Source organism: Enhydra lutris, unplaced genomic scaffold (genome assembly GCF_002288905.1).
Source record: "Enhydra lutris kenyoni isolate GAN:26980312 unplaced genomic scaffold, ASM228890v2 scaffoldscaffold76, whole genome shotgun sequence".
Classification (NCBI taxonomy): domain Eukaryota; kingdom Metazoa; phylum Chordata; class Mammalia; order Carnivora; family Mustelidae; genus Enhydra; species Enhydra lutris.
The window spans coordinates 1,617,418-1,632,362 of record NW_019154160.1 but is presented as its reverse complement, the minus strand read 5'-3'; the positions used below and the strand labels follow the sequence as shown (position 1 = coordinate 1,632,362).

General features: G+C 51.7%; 1 protein-coding gene across 2 annotated transcripts in view; it reads left to right on the top strand.

Moving 5' to 3' along the window:
• The window catches only part of LOC111160524 (solute carrier family 35 member F3), a 374,652-nt gene that overhangs the window by 264,160 nt on the left and 95,547 nt on the right, over positions 1-14,945 (top strand). For both annotated transcript variants that reach the window (XM_022523681.1, XM_022523683.1), the window contains one exon: positions 11,175-11,499. In XM_022523681.1, coding sequence (XP_022379389.1) covers positions 11,175-11,499 — 325 coding nt within the window. The remainder of the gene's footprint in view (positions 1-11,174; positions 11,500-14,945) is intronic.

Genomic DNA, 14,945 nt, shown 5'->3' with positions numbered 1-14,945 from the left:
ATTCACACAAGGTCATGCGGTTGGAAAGCGAGGGTGCTGGGTCCCATGTCCGTATCCACCGGCCTCTGAAAGGTGGCAACAGCCGGTACAAATGCATTTCATTGGAGAAGCAGTGAGAGAATCACATCTGCTCGTGGCACTTGTAAGCGCTCAGCAAAGGTTTGCTCACGGGAGCTCCCACTACATTGGGAGGTAGAGGTCTGGACCCCCCTGGGGCTCCCTGTGGTTGATATTCTCCTGCTCCTGGGGCAGTTGGCCTGTCTCAGCTACCCCCACTGTGGGTGTGGCTGCTTTGTTTCTGTTCATGGGGTACAGCTGTCATCTGGGTGCTCCGTGATCATGTCAGCAGAGACCCAGCCCTGCTGGTCCGATGTGAGAGGAGTCTTGAAAATATACCGCCAAAGTGTTCCTGTACCCAAAAATGTTTCCCAGGTTGAATTGTCCAAGACTTGAAACCTCAATAGCAAAAGTCATTGTATATTGTGTATTGAACAAATGTGTTCCCTAATCGGATATCAGTAAGGATGAACCAGATATCACTGAGGACGCCAGGGGGGTCAATTCTTTTTTTTTTTTTTTTTAAGAATTTATTTATTTGAGAGAGAGAGAAGATGGGAGAGAGAGAGCATGAGAAGGGGGAGGGCCAGAGGGAGAAGCAGACTCCCCGTCAAGCAGGGAGCCCGATGTGGGACTCGATCCCGGGACTCCAGGATCATGACCCGAGCCGAAGGCAGTCGCTTAACCAACTGAGCCACCCAGGTGCCCCCAGGGGGTCAATTCTAAATCCTTGACGCAACAGAGCTTCCAAACAAATGAGAAATGTCACAAAAGCATATAAATAACAATTACACTTTGGAATCTCATTTTTTTTTAATTCCATGAAAGGATTGTAAAATAAATGGCGTGTTTCAGCAAAGGGCGAACTCACTTCTGGCTGGGTCACAGATGGCCACTACGCGGCTCTCTTGTCCCTGTTCCCCCCTGCTTTGCCGAAATGCTCTCATCTAATGACAGTCTTTCCCGCTGAGCCTGGATGTGGCCTCAGAATCCTCCTCCTCACCCAAATCCCGGTGATGACGATCCGTTCTTCGGACTTGGACTTTGGCATGAGCAGGGCGGCGTGGAAGAGGCTGTTCTGTGCCCTCCGCTGTCATGGGCGGGAGGTGTGAACGCTTTGTTCCTGGCAGAGGCGGCCACAGACAGAGGTGCAGAGCCGGGAGGGGCTGGCACCTGTGAGCCATCTGCTGGGGCCAGAGCTCGTGTTATCTGCAGAAGTTGGGGGGCAGGGAAAGGGCCAGGGTTCGGGGGCCTCCTGAGTGCTGGGCTCCGGAGAGTAGACGTGAGCAGGGAGGAAGGGGAAGGGCACCATCAAAGCCTGAGAACATCGGACAGTCTTTTATAGCTGCGTGTTCGAAATGGGTCACGAAGTCTATTTCAACAGTCACAATAAATATTTTTTTAATAAGGGATATTTTTGATAGAATCAAAAATACCAAAGCGTCTCACAGATGCAGTTTCAGCCGGAGGGCTGGAAAGGGGGCCATCGAAGACAGCTCTGAAGGTTAAGCCTGAGCAGCTCAGGGAACAGAGGGGCCGTTAACAGCAAAAGGAACAGCAAGGGTAGGAGGGGAAGCGCATCCCCGAGGGAGAGACCAGAAGTCAGATTGAGCTGGGCTGAGCTGCCAGCTCCGGCAGTGGCTTCAGTGCGGAGCCGGCTGGGAGGGAGAGGGAGAGGTGCTAAAGGCCGAGTGAATGGTGCGGTGAGAGCAGTGGGCAGGCACGGGTTCCTGAGAGCCACAGGGAGGGCAGGAGAGAAGTCTGATGGGCTGCACAGAGGACCCACAACCTATGGCATCATAGAAGCCGTGGGAAGGGAGCATGATGTGGCATCACATCAGCCGAGGAGGGCGGTTTTGCAGAAACAGTTTGAAGCGGGTGCTGGTCTGGAAGCCAGATGGCAAGGGGCGCGTGGTGGGCGCGGGAGGGGAGCAGCAGTTGTGGGATCACTGGTGAATGTGTTTGGCAGCGAGAGCGGTTCTCTACCTTCGGAGGCACGGGGGGAGGGTTTTGAGAAAGCTGGGCGTTGCTCTTAACCCGAGGAGGAAGATTCCAGCACAGGTGTGAGGTTGCCCTAAGAGAAAGGAGGTTGATGCAGCACCGGGCTGGGGTAGGGGGCGAGGGGCTTGGGGCGGTGGGGAGGGAGAACCGTCGGCTTTGAGAAGGGGAAAGAGGAGAGATGATGGGCGAGGACACGGAGAAATGTGGAGACGTCGGGGAGGGAAGCCAGGGACCTGAACTGGCAGTGTTCGTCTCCTTTGTGACGTAGGAAGTGGGATCAACTGCCTAAAATCATGGGATTTAATGGGATGGGAATTAAAGGCCTCCAGAAGTCAGAGCAGGTTCAGGACAGCTGCGTTGGAAGAGCCAAGAAGAGATGTAATTCTTAAAAGCCTTTTTGGCAAGTGATACGTTTTCAGTGGTTAAGACATCGTGTGACTCAGGAGAAGATGTGCGGGGAAGAACGTTGAGTGAGAATCAGGACCCTGACCTCTCCTTTCCTGCCCCACCACCCCCTGCCTGCTCATTAATACACCAGACATGTCGCCTCACCTATGCCAGCCCAGCCTTCTCCTCTCTGCAAAGATAGGGGATTCGAATAGATCTTCTATGGGCTCTTTCTCAGGAAACATTGTCAGTCTGCAAAGTAGCTTACTCATTAGCAGGGATGGGTTTATCTGATTAAAACCCTTCACTGGCTGTCCTCAGAGTGCAGAGCTCCGAGAGAATGAAACCTGGGACAAGTAAGAGATTGGGGCTGTGTGTGCGTGTGCTCCTGCTTGTGCATCTGCGGGCGCGGCAGGCGTGTTCGTGCAGGTGCACCTGGTTTCAGGGGTGGCTTTGGTATTTGAGCATGGGGAGGAAAGCCAGCTGCGTGGGTACAACTTGCCCCATGATCTTGAGCGGGAGGAACTGCTGGCCCCGTGGTGATAGGGTGGTACAAACAAGGGGTTTGAGACAGGCCGCTAACTTCTAAGCTTTGCTCGGGGCAGGCTGGGTGTTTTCCTGGAAAAGCCTCATGGCTCAGGATTAGCTGAGCCACGTCAGCCCCAGTTGGTGCAGAAGGTGGGAGATAAAGCCTAGAAAGAGGAGTTTCACAAAGTGCACCCCACGTCAGGAAAGGAGAGGTCAGGGTCCTTCCCTGCCAGTGCTGGGAAGCTGGACCTCCGTTCAGAAAACCGTGCTTCCTTCTTCAAGATAAATTGAGTAAGCAAGCTCCCATGCTGCCAGTTAAAATACGGCCCTGTTGTCCCGGGAGAAGGCCCCAGGGGTCACCCCTTTCTACCTGCAGAGCCGCATTCTGCCCGGAGGGGCCATCCCCTGCCTACAGTCTGCCCTCTTGGAACGGTGGCTCTCCCTGTGAGCTCCCCAGCCTCAGCTCCAGTCCAAGGGTAAACCTCAGCAGCGGGGGCTGTGTGCGTGCTCGCCTGTGTCCATGTGCGGGTCGTTGGCAGCCCCCCAGATATCACCGGTCTGCGTGTGTTGACACCTGTCGTGTGGACAGGCACGCAGATGGCGAGGTTCCCGGGGCCGCAAGGACCACACCGGGCCGGACACATGGATTCAAGCGGGATGCCAGCGAGCTGGCTCAGACCCAGCCCTCGCTCCCCTCCCAAGACAGACATCAACCTTTCCTTCCCCGGGGAACACACACGGCTTTATTTAAAGCTTACCTGCCAGACATTTTCCCACATGTCCTGTTCGCTGGAAGCTGTGTCCGCGCCAGGACAGTCCTAAATCCGCTGCACGAGGTGGCGTTGTTTGGACGCTAGGGAGTCGCATGAGGACCTCCAAGGACACGGAGAGTGCGGTGCAAATGCCCGTGCAGACGTCTGAGATGTCTTTACTGACACAGAGGAGATGGCAGGGGCAGCCGGCCCGACGTAGGCATGATTCAGTCCAGCTTGCGAACTGCCACAGGGTAGGGCTTCCGGGGGATCGGGGAGAAGCCTCCCACCCTCCCACTCCACCCCGCCGAAAAGCGGCCTCCATTCACCTCCCAATTCTGCATCCACACCCGGAAAGACATTCGGGTTTTTAAAAACAACTTCACAGCTGCCATGTGTCCCATCCTCTGCAAACTACACCTCCAGGACTCGCTCTCCAGTGAAGGCGTAAGCGACACGCGGGAGGCAGGCACATGGGAGACGGTATGTAATATTGAAAATCTAGCAGGGTGGTTCTTTCTCCTCCTCAAAGGTATTCTAGATACCTACTCTGTCATCCCAGCTTGTCCCCACGTCCTGCACGGTGGCGCTCATGGTCTGTGCGTCACAGGCCCACAAGCACGGGGCACACCGCGGGGACCTCCCCAGGCTCGTGGGCTCTGGCTGCCGTGAGTGAGTACCACATGCTGGGTGACTTCTACGGCACACTGATTTTCTCGGTTCTGGAGGCTGGAGTCCAAGAGCAGGGTGTTAGCCGACGTGGTTCCTGGCTGGGGGATGGCCACCCCCTCGTTCTGTCCTCATGGGGCCTTCCTTCCACGTGCACCCAGGGAGAGCGGGAGCGTGAGTGCTCTGCCAGCTCTCCTTGTAAGGCCACACCCTGTCAGATCAGCGCCCCACCCACATTTACAACTTCCCTGGACCTTACCTTCTTAGAGGCTCCATCTCCAAAGGCAGCCACCCTGGGGCAGGGCTGGGGGTGGTATAGGGCAGCAGTGGATAACTTTGGTAGGAAGGACACAAATGGCCAGTTCGTCACAACCTTGATTCCTGAGCGCTGCGTCCTGGCCCAGAGTCCCAAACCCAGTCAGGCTCTTCCAAGTTTAAAAACGGGGTCTGTCGTCTGGAAACATGAAGTCCATTTTTAGTGCTCTATGCTTCTGACAGTGGTGTTTGGCACCATGAGCCTATATCAATGCTCCCCCTGCTTGTGCTCTCTCACTCTGTCAAATAAATTAATTCTTTAGGAAAAAAAAGATCTTATTTATTTGAGAGAGAGCATGAGCTGGGGGAGAGGCAGATGGAGAGGGGGAAGCAGACTTCCCCCCAAGCAGGGAGCCCGATGTGGGGCTCGATCCCAGGACCCTGACCTGAGCTGAAGACAGATGCTTAACCGACTGAGCCACCCAGGTGCTCCAACCTCCAACTCTAATTACCTATAGATTCTGTTCTTTCACTCTGCCCAGTGCTAGTCAGGAGCATGATGGGGCCTCAGCCATGTCCAAATAATGGACATACTTTCTGACCCCAAATCCAGAAGTCCAAACAGATGGTCCGGCAAGTTCAGGTGTCCATAGTGGGTCAGGATATGTGAAATGCGGATTGCTTTGAGACATCCAGTGCCTTAGTGACCTTCTACATGTGACAGCCTCTTCCCTCTTCTCCAAACCACTACTTAAACAAAACAAAACAAAAAAATAGTCACATGCAAACTCACTGAGCAAGTATTTAAAGAGGATATGAGATAAAACCAGGAGTGCATTTTTAGGAGATGAATTACACTTGCAAACGGCCACGAACAAAAGTCTTCCTCTAAGCTCTTCGTTTTATGAGAGGTATTTAGTTGGGCGGCCTGGCCCTGAACTGGTGTATGCATCCGTGATCAATAAATGGGGATTGTAGGCCCTCTTCCCCTGGGAAGTCCAGGAAAAACAGAGGGGAGACTCTAGTTCTCAGAGCAACCCTCCACTGCGTCCTGTTTGGAAGTAGCTAGAGGCACCGGCCCCTCTTAGACATGGGCACATAGCCACCGGGCCCCTTTGTGCTTCACAGCAGGTGTCAGTAAATATTAGTGGGATACGCAACCCCAAAACATAGCTAGTCCACCCAAGAGAAATGAAAACCTATAAGTCACACAGAGAATTTTATGTCAGCGTTCACAGCAGCGTTATTCACAGTAGCCAAACTTGGGGAATGATGTGTGTGTCCATCAGCAGACAAATGGAGAAACCCAGTGTAAGCATATCCGTAGAACGGAATGCTCCCCAGCCATGGAAGAGAATGAACTGTGGCCCCGTGCTACAACATGGACGGACCCCAGAGACATGATGGTAAATGAAAGAAGCCCCAGGCAGAAGTCACGTAGGAAATATCCAGAAGTAGGTGAATCAGTGGAGATAGCAGCTTTGTGGCTGCCTGGAGGTGGGGGGGGGGGGGGGGGGGGGGCAGTGCCAGAAGGTGGGCATTGGGACTCATGTAGATGTGGTAGAAATGCTCTAAAACTGGATAGTGGTGATCATTTCACAGTTCTGTAAATTTAGTGAAAATCATAAACGATATCCTAAAACAAGTGAATTTTATGGTTATGAAATGTATGCCTCAAAACTATATAAAAAATAGCTCTATAGGTCTCATTAATGGAGGTGTCACTGGGGGCTGCTCCCTCCTGGTCTCTGTACAAAGGAATGGCTTTGCCTCCGGGAGGCTGGGACCATGCCAGCCCATGGGCCTTTGATCCCAGCTCTGGATCCCTTACCCCTAAGACATGACTTGGGCACTTTCTAAGCACAAACTTTCCAGATGCTTTTTCATAGAGAGCTAGTCACCAAGGGTCCACTTATTTTCAGGGGACCTAAAAAAAAAAAAATGTTACCCTTCTGGAAGTTTGGAAGAGCCATTTCATGAGAAATGAGTTAAGAGTGAATGCTTTCCCAGTTTTTCTTGCTTTCTCATTCTAGAAACGGGCTTTACCTGAATAAACACAAAAAGCCCCCAATTTATCATTTTCTCAGGGGAAAGCAGTGGACAACTCAGGAGGCAGAGGACTTGCCTTGGTCCCAGAATGGGTTGGTCGCCAAACCAGACCGCCAGCTCACCCATCAGGACCTAGAGTTTCCTCATCCTGAGCAGACCCTGTCTCTAGGAGCTGCGTGTACTTGACCCAAGAGGGTGAATTTTTTTTTTTTTTTTTTAAGATTTTATTTATTTATTTATTTATTTATTTATTTGACAGAAAGTGATCATAAGCAAGCAGGCAGGCGGTGGGGGGGAGGGGAAGCAGGCTCCCTGCCGAGCAGAGAGCTCGACGCGGGGCTCCACCCCAGGACCCCGACATCATGACCTGAGCTGAAGGCAGACGCTTACCCCACTGAGCCACTCAGGTGCCCCAAGATGGTGAGTCCTTTGTAAGCGGAGGGGCAAGGTTCGGGTGGAAGCCACAAGCTCATCAGGAGAGGGGTAGTGAGCAGGAAGGGGTGTTGAAGAGGGAGGGGGACATAAATAGCATCCCTAGTCATATAATAATGGTGAGAGGAGCTGGAACAGGAAACAGAGTGAGGCTAATTCAGCACTGATTTCTTGGAGGCACTCAGCACTGGCTCTTTCAGCCATTATATATACCAAAGGACTGAAATCAAATGCAGAGGAATCGCTTGACTTGCAATTTAGGAGGGGAAGGAAAGTCAGCGAGCGTTTCCTGCACCTGAAGATTGGAGGAGCTCTTGAGAAGGGATACTGCCCACCCCCTCGTTGTCATTCCTCCTCTCTGGAGCCTGGGCATAAATTGAACAGTGCATTGAAATGACCCCGAGAATGGTGCATGACATGGGACTCATTTGCCACCTTTCAATAGTGGAAAAGGAGTGCACCTGCAAACCGAATATATCATATCACTGTATACTTATTCCTTAACTCATTTCAGCTGTTTGTTAGAGACACTGGGGTATGTACTTCCTAATAAGTAGGACTAACATCTGAATCTTCTCTGTTCCTCTTGGCCTGAATGTCTGACCAAGGCAACATTGGGTGTCCCGGTGGGGCAAGGCGGCAGTGGTGCTCTGATCCCACGGCCTCGCTCACTGCCCCTCGGCAGACCATGTGTATTCCTGACCCTGAACTCTGCTCCCCTTTTTACTCAGAGCCTTTCTGTCTTTCAAGAGCCCGGCCAGGTTTCTGCGTCATCTGGTTCTTTCCACTGTTATCACGGCCCACGCTGGCCATGCTCTGTTCAGGATTTCCGTTAAAGCTAAAATATGCTTTGCACATAATTATTCTGTAATGCTTTCCTAGGTCTGTTTGTCACTTCCAGACAGACTAAGTTCCTGAAGAGTAATCATGCTTTGTATTTATTTTATTGACTGTCCAGGGCGGATGGCACAGGGCGGATGCTCATGGCTGTTCCCTAGCCAACTGAGACGTTCCTGTGGTACGTCACACTGTGTGAAGCCCTCTGAGACTGAGAAAGTCCATGCCTTTGTGCATTCGGTTAAATGAATGCTGGATGAAATATAATATGATCCCAGTTTTGCTGTGTGTGTGTGTGTGTGTGTGTGTGTGTGTGTGTGTGTTGCAAAGACACAAAAGACTAGGGAAAATGCCGCAAAATCTCAACAGTATTATCTCTGAGTACTCAGATTAGTATGTATTCTTTATTAGTTATGCTCTTCGGTACTTTTATAAATGACGTACAAAGAATATTTTTTAGTTTATGGGAAGTAGGTCTACTCTAACAGAAGTATTAGGAAGGAGTGAGGTAATGAAATTGATAAGTAATTATTATCATCAGAGGATCAGTACACTGAAATGGAAAGTTTGTGATGAATTGGGTTTAAATGCCTAGGATTCTTTGTGGCTCTATTCCAGTGTTTCCCAAAGTGTGTTCCAAGGGGTACCATTCCTACCGCAGGCATTACATTTAAATAATATGGGAAACAAAGGCACCTGGGTGGCTCAGTTGGTTGGATGGCCAGCTCTTGATTTCAGCTCAGGTCATGATCTCAGGGTCATGAGATCGAGCCCCGTGTCAGGCTTTGTGCTCAGTACAGAGTCTGCTTGAGATTCTCTCCCTCTCTCTCTGCCCCTCCCCAACTCAGGCACGCACGTGTGTGCACTCTCTCTCTCTCAAATGATCTTTAATAATAATAATAATAATAATAATAAAGGAAACACACATTCTATGGCTGTGGAAATTCACAATGTCCATTAGCCCTGAATATTCCTAAAGCAAAGGAACCTGGATCTACCTAGTATTTTCCAAACTTTTCTGATCATGGAATCCTTTTTTCTTATAATGCCTGTTAACATGTTGGGAAGCATTGTTCTATCTGATTTTTAAAAAATAGCATAGATTTTAGCTTTGGATGTCTTTGTATTGCTTGTATATTATTAAGGATTACTTTGGTTAAATGATCTGAAAGGGTGACAAAGTTAAGAGTATGACTTCTTTATTCCACATCTATGGGAGCATTTTAACACAATATCATATGATCTGGTGACTTTCTCTGTCATCATCTCACGACATGGCATCTGTCATCACTTAATTCTTTGAGCTTTAAAACTGAATTTGCCACAATGAAGAACTAAATGATAAAAACAAGCCATAGCCTGAATTTACTCACCCTCCTCCAGAGTCCGTCTTCAGTAGGAAGTTAGTTGTGTGAAACTGTATTTTCTTTTTCCACAGATTTTTTTTTTTTATCTCCATAATTGTCTTTTCCATATGAGTTTTTGACAGTGGTCATGATAGTTGAGAGATCACCCCCAACACTGCCTGGCAATTATCCCAATAGTGAAAGGTTGCGGGCTCACCCATGATGTCAGGCAATCAGTGTATAAATTGAAACGTGCACGCTTCTATCGAATTTGCCTTAAGTTGTGGGGATTTACTGAGAACAACGTCCAGACATTCTGGTGGGAGGGCATAACACAGAAGGAGGGACCCTGCTTCGTTTTCACCCTTCTGTGCCTCTCCCTGTCCTCTCTTCCATGACGGAAACACACACCTTGCTGGAAACTCAGAGAATGGTTATGCATTTGATTCTCCAGAGGCTTCCTGGCTATCCTACATACTCGCATGAGAAGTAAGAGGAAGACGGATAGTAAACATTAATAAAGCAGTTTAGGAAGCACAATACAGAGAGGGCCGAGTAGGATTGGGGCTAATAAAGGATGTGATCTCTCCCTCACAAGCCGCATAAGGCTTGGGATTACCCTTGGCTAAAACAGGTACAGCCGGGGCTGGCCGTTCATTCTTCACAGGATTAGCTAACCCCTGAATTAGAGGCTGCTTTCAGGATTTGCCTCGTGGAATTACTGTGTTTTAGGAATTACGAGCTTGGTTTAATGTCATTAAACAAAATATACAGAGTAGGTGTGACCCCGGTATATTTTGCATGATCTCCTGTACCCCTGTGGTAGAGACCACCTTTTAGCACTGGGCACCCCCCATTCAGCCAAGGGCCAGGCTGAGCAGATGGCAGGCAAGTACGCTATCTCCCGGATACTTGCGTCTGTCCGTGGTGACACCCTGTGCACGTTACAGCTCTGTTTGAATTTCCAGCTGACTGACAGGCACACAATCATGAATGAAAACCCAACAGTGGGAAATAAGGTCTCTTCACCCCCTCGCGGGCTGTGGGAACAGCGCTGCCCCAGAGCCATGCTGTGGGCTGCAGCCTGGTTTCCAGAAGTCACGTGGCTTGGGATGGCGTGTCTGAGGCCTTCCACAGCAGCGGCTGCCAGAGGCTGTGGTTTTTAAGTAACACTTCGAGGTGGAACCAAAGGCCATCAGCAGGAAGACGAGGCAGATAAGAGATCAGAGAGCAAGGTCTATTTTTGCCAGGAACGCAAAAATACGATGGGTGTCTCGGCATTTGTGCCCGTAAGTAACAGGCGGGAAGAGCTGCTCGCAGTGTCCCGGGAGCCTTTAGAGGTCAGGGGCTATGACCTTCTCATGCAGGCAGCCCCGGCCCCTGGCATGCCCGGTGCCCCTGTTGCACGGCAGGACAGGTGAGCTGACACGGACCAGAGTGGAAAGACTTCAGCCCGAGTGAGCTGGAGATGTGCTTCCCAATGCTGATGTGCACCCAGATCACCTGTTGAAATGCAGCTTCGGCTTCTGGGCTGCCGGAGCAGGGCCTGAGATGCTCCGTTTCCAGCAAGCTGGGGGGGGTGGGTGGGTGCCGATGCTGCTAGCCCACGGACCACACTGTGAAGGTCAGGATCCTGGAGGGTAACAAGACCCGTGAAAAATGTCTTCTGTTTAAGTTCTGGTTCAGAAAGCTGCTGCCACAACCCCTCATTCGCACCCCCCCATCCCCACACCCAGGGTGGCAGGCCATGACTGCGGCAGTGGGGTCAGGTGCCTCCTTGCTCCTGCTCACGCCTTGGTCTGGGGCAGCGAGGGGAAGGTATGGAGGCCCCCCAGTTAACCAACCCCTTCTCTTCCCCCAGGGGAGGAGCGCCCCCGGGACTCCCCGGGCCCGGCGGAGGCCCAGGCGCCGGCTGGGGCGGATGCCAGCGGCCGAACGAGCCACCCCTGCTGGAGATGCTCCCAGGCACAGCTCAAGAAGATTTTCTGGGGCGTGGCGGTGGTGCTGTGCGTGTGTTCCTCCTGGGCGGGTTCCACGCAGCTCGCCAAGCTGACCTTCAGGAAGTTCGATGCTCCCTTCACCTTGACGTGGTTTGCCACCAACTGGAACTTTCTGTTTTTCCCGTTGTATTATGTGGGGCACGTCTGCAAGTCGGAGGAGAAGCAGTCTGTGAGGCAGAGATACAGGTAGGCAGCTTGTGGACGGCAGGCCCTGAGCTCTGGGCTGCTCTCCCGAGTGCTGATGCCGCTGGGCTGTCCTGGCAGCCGGCGCTGTGTTGGGCTGGTGGGAGCACTGGGGAGAGGTCCCAGAGTCACCTGCTGTCTGAGTGGAGCCACGATTGGGATTCTCTCCCCCCTGGGGATGGTAAACACCAGCTTCCAGTGTCTTCCGCCCTAAGAACTCCTTTATACAAAATAAAAGGCAGCATCTTCTAGAGAGAGCCCGTGGTGGGTCCTCCTCAGGCTGGGGTTAGCACCATGAGTCTGTGAGGCCAGGGGACATGGCTGCTTCCTGTGGCTCACCTCCCCTCGGGGAGATGTTCGCTGCAAAAAATTGATTACTCATTCCCCTTCCAACCCAAGACATTCCCTCCTTTGGTGATGGGATTGCCTGGGTCCGGTTACCCCGCAGCATGGCTCTCAAAATCAAAGCAGTCTCTGAATTTTGTTGACTCTTCTTTCTCATATGGAGTCCACTGGTGTGGCTTTCCTTGCACAAAGAAGCCAGGAACCCTGACAAACCTTGCTCCTCAACAGACGGCAGGGTTCCCCCAGCCCCCCTCAGAAGTCAGATCGTTGGTGTTGACCTTGAGTGAGGATCTTAGGCCAGTTGTGGGATCTCACGGTTGTCCTAGTTGGAGGACCTCTGTGGGCTGTGGCAAGGGCTTCCTGCTGGCCCAAATCTGACCTAGTCGGAAAAGAAATGGGAAAGAATGCTGGCCAAGGTGACCTAGTGGGCCCTGGGAGCTTAGCTGGGGTCAGCCCCAAAAGGGGGGGGGGTGGATTTTCAAAGTTGACAGTTCTTCACTCCTTCACTACCACCTTCTTCGCCCTTCACCCCACCTCACCAAACACACACCCCGTAAACCAGCAGGTCTCCTGTACTATCTGCTTCAAGCTTCAGCCCTCTTCTGACGTTGCCATCAGAAGTCACAAGATAACTAAAAACACCACGGGTCCAGGGAGCCAAGGGTTCGGGGAACGGAGGTCCAGACTCAGATCAGGATCTTTGGTTCTCCAGGAACCAACCATTAGATGTCCCTGTAAAGTTACAGGTGGAGGTGTGAGGTCCCCAACTTTTGTACAGCTTGGAGGGAATTTGGACTGGCTCCTCTGGGAAACCAAGTTGTAAATCAGATCACTGCATCTAGAGGAAAGGGCTGCGTGAGCGTGGACTGAGTCACGAGGCAGCCTCGCACATCCCCTTAGGGGACAGGATTCAGAGCAAAATCTGAGGACGGGGTCTGGTGCAGGAGTGAGGGGCCTGGAGTGTAGAACCAGGGCCCAAGCCTGCGGTGTTCTCAATATTAAATTAAACCAGTAGCTCATGGACCAGCCAGAAATTACCAAAGAGGCACTTAATGTACCTTTCTTGAAGAGCAGCCAAAAGCCGACTGAAACAGGTTTAGCAACTTTGGTAAGACCCACGATTGTCCCCAGGGCAAGAGGGAAGTAACAGTCTGCTTTTGGTCACAGATGAGAACCAGTATTCAGTAAACAATGTATTTGACGGTTGTGTAGCTCTCAGCATAGTTGGTCATTAGAAGTTCCCCTTTCCTTAAACCGACTAGAATATCGAGCTCCTTCTTCTTAACAAAGAGCTGAAAGTGAGCGTATGCGGCCTTTCTTGAGAGAGGGCCACTGGCAGAGAAGGCGACACGTGCTTCCCTGCTCCCTTCACCCCTTGTGCTGAAACAAGGCCTCCCCTGAGGGCAGGACGGGGCGGCCACCTTACACACATGTCCCACATGTGACCACTGCTCACCTCGGGACAAAGACAGGCACTGCTGACCACTCGGGACAGGCCCCGCAGCCCTTAACTGACTGCCAAGAACAACACAGAAGGACCCATGGTCGGTGGTGGTTAAAGAGTCCAGGTGGGGAAAAGGAGAGGTCACTCACTTGGATTAGTTCAACACAGGCGTCAGCCACCATGACCTTGACTCCTTGTGTCCCTGTAGAAAGTGTCTGGGAAGGACCATGAGCAGATGATGGAGGTAGAGTCAGCTGGAGAGTGGTGGCGGGCAGGGCCGATAATCACAACATGATCAGAGAAGCCGGCTAACACCCTGCCCAGTTTCTACAATAAATCTAAGCTCTGCCTCTTAAAAAAAAAAGAAAAACTTTCATAAAATCTTCCTTGAAAATCCACTCTGAGCAGAGCTGTCCATTCACCAACCGTTATGGTAGCCAGTCAAGCCGCGCACACCACTGGAGGGGCAAGGAAAGATTCTTCCACAGGAAAGGGAGACAAACACTTAAACATCACTGACTTGACTTAAGAGCTGGTGACTCTGTCACAGCTCACATCAGCGTTCTCGAAACTGACTTTGGGATTCCTGGAAGCCAAGGAAAACAGAAATCACACCTTCCATTTTGGGGCTTTTGTCAGAATGAGTGCCGGTGAGGGAAAGATCTAGAGGGAGCTGAGGACATGTGTCTCTGGCTAAAAGAAGTGTTTCAGCAAGAGACTGGGCAGAAAAGAGCAAAGATAGAAACCTTTTTCACAGAGAGGGAAGCAGTGAAGACAGCTTTTCTTGGGGCTGTCAGGAAGCCATCAGACGGAAGTTTCATTTCCCCAAGCCCTCCCCCCGCTAGGCTAGGTTTCCCCAACGTGAAGCTAGAAACGGCAGCCAAAGCAGAGAGGAAAGAGTCCACTGCCCGGCACAGAGCCCCAGAAACCCAGCGAGGGCACCTGGGATCTTGCCAAAGGGCGGACACTGATTAATTTGGTAGGTCTGGGTGGATCAGAGATTATACTTTTCTGACAAGCTTCCCAGGGCTGCTGCTGGTGCTGCTGCTGGCCCTGGGGCCGCTGTTGGACTCTAACAGCCCTGGAGGTGGGAGACTTGGCTACAGGTTTTTAAACGCTGCCAGTGTGACCGAGTGCAGGAGTCAGGATTCACCATACCACATAGCACTGATGAGTGACTCACTTCGGGCCCTGGGGATGTTTGACTCCCGGTCCTGCTACTTTCGAGGGAGGAGGGGCTCCACGGGTGGTCCTGGAAGCTCCGCGAACTTCGGATGCTCGTTTGTAAGTGGAACATGATGACACACGCATTGTCTCGCACGCGAGATTGTTGGGTGATCAGATGAGACACTGTACACGCAAGTGCCCTAGCAGCCGTGAAACACCATTAAAATGCGTGGCACCGTCACTGCCTTGTGCTGTCCTCGGTGGGTTACATCCAAGCACGTAGCCCAGGCCTCATTTATCGGGTGCCTTGTGATCATCTATTTACACGGCAGGAGTGGGTCTTAGAGCAAGCGCTGAACCTGCAGGGTCATGCAGGGGCGATTTCCTGGAGAAATCCACTCCGGATGCACCGGGCCTCCTGGGATTGAACCAGGCTTCTCATGCTGGGGCACCGTTGTCAGGAATTAGGAGCGTGAGTGTGAAAATCCTCCAG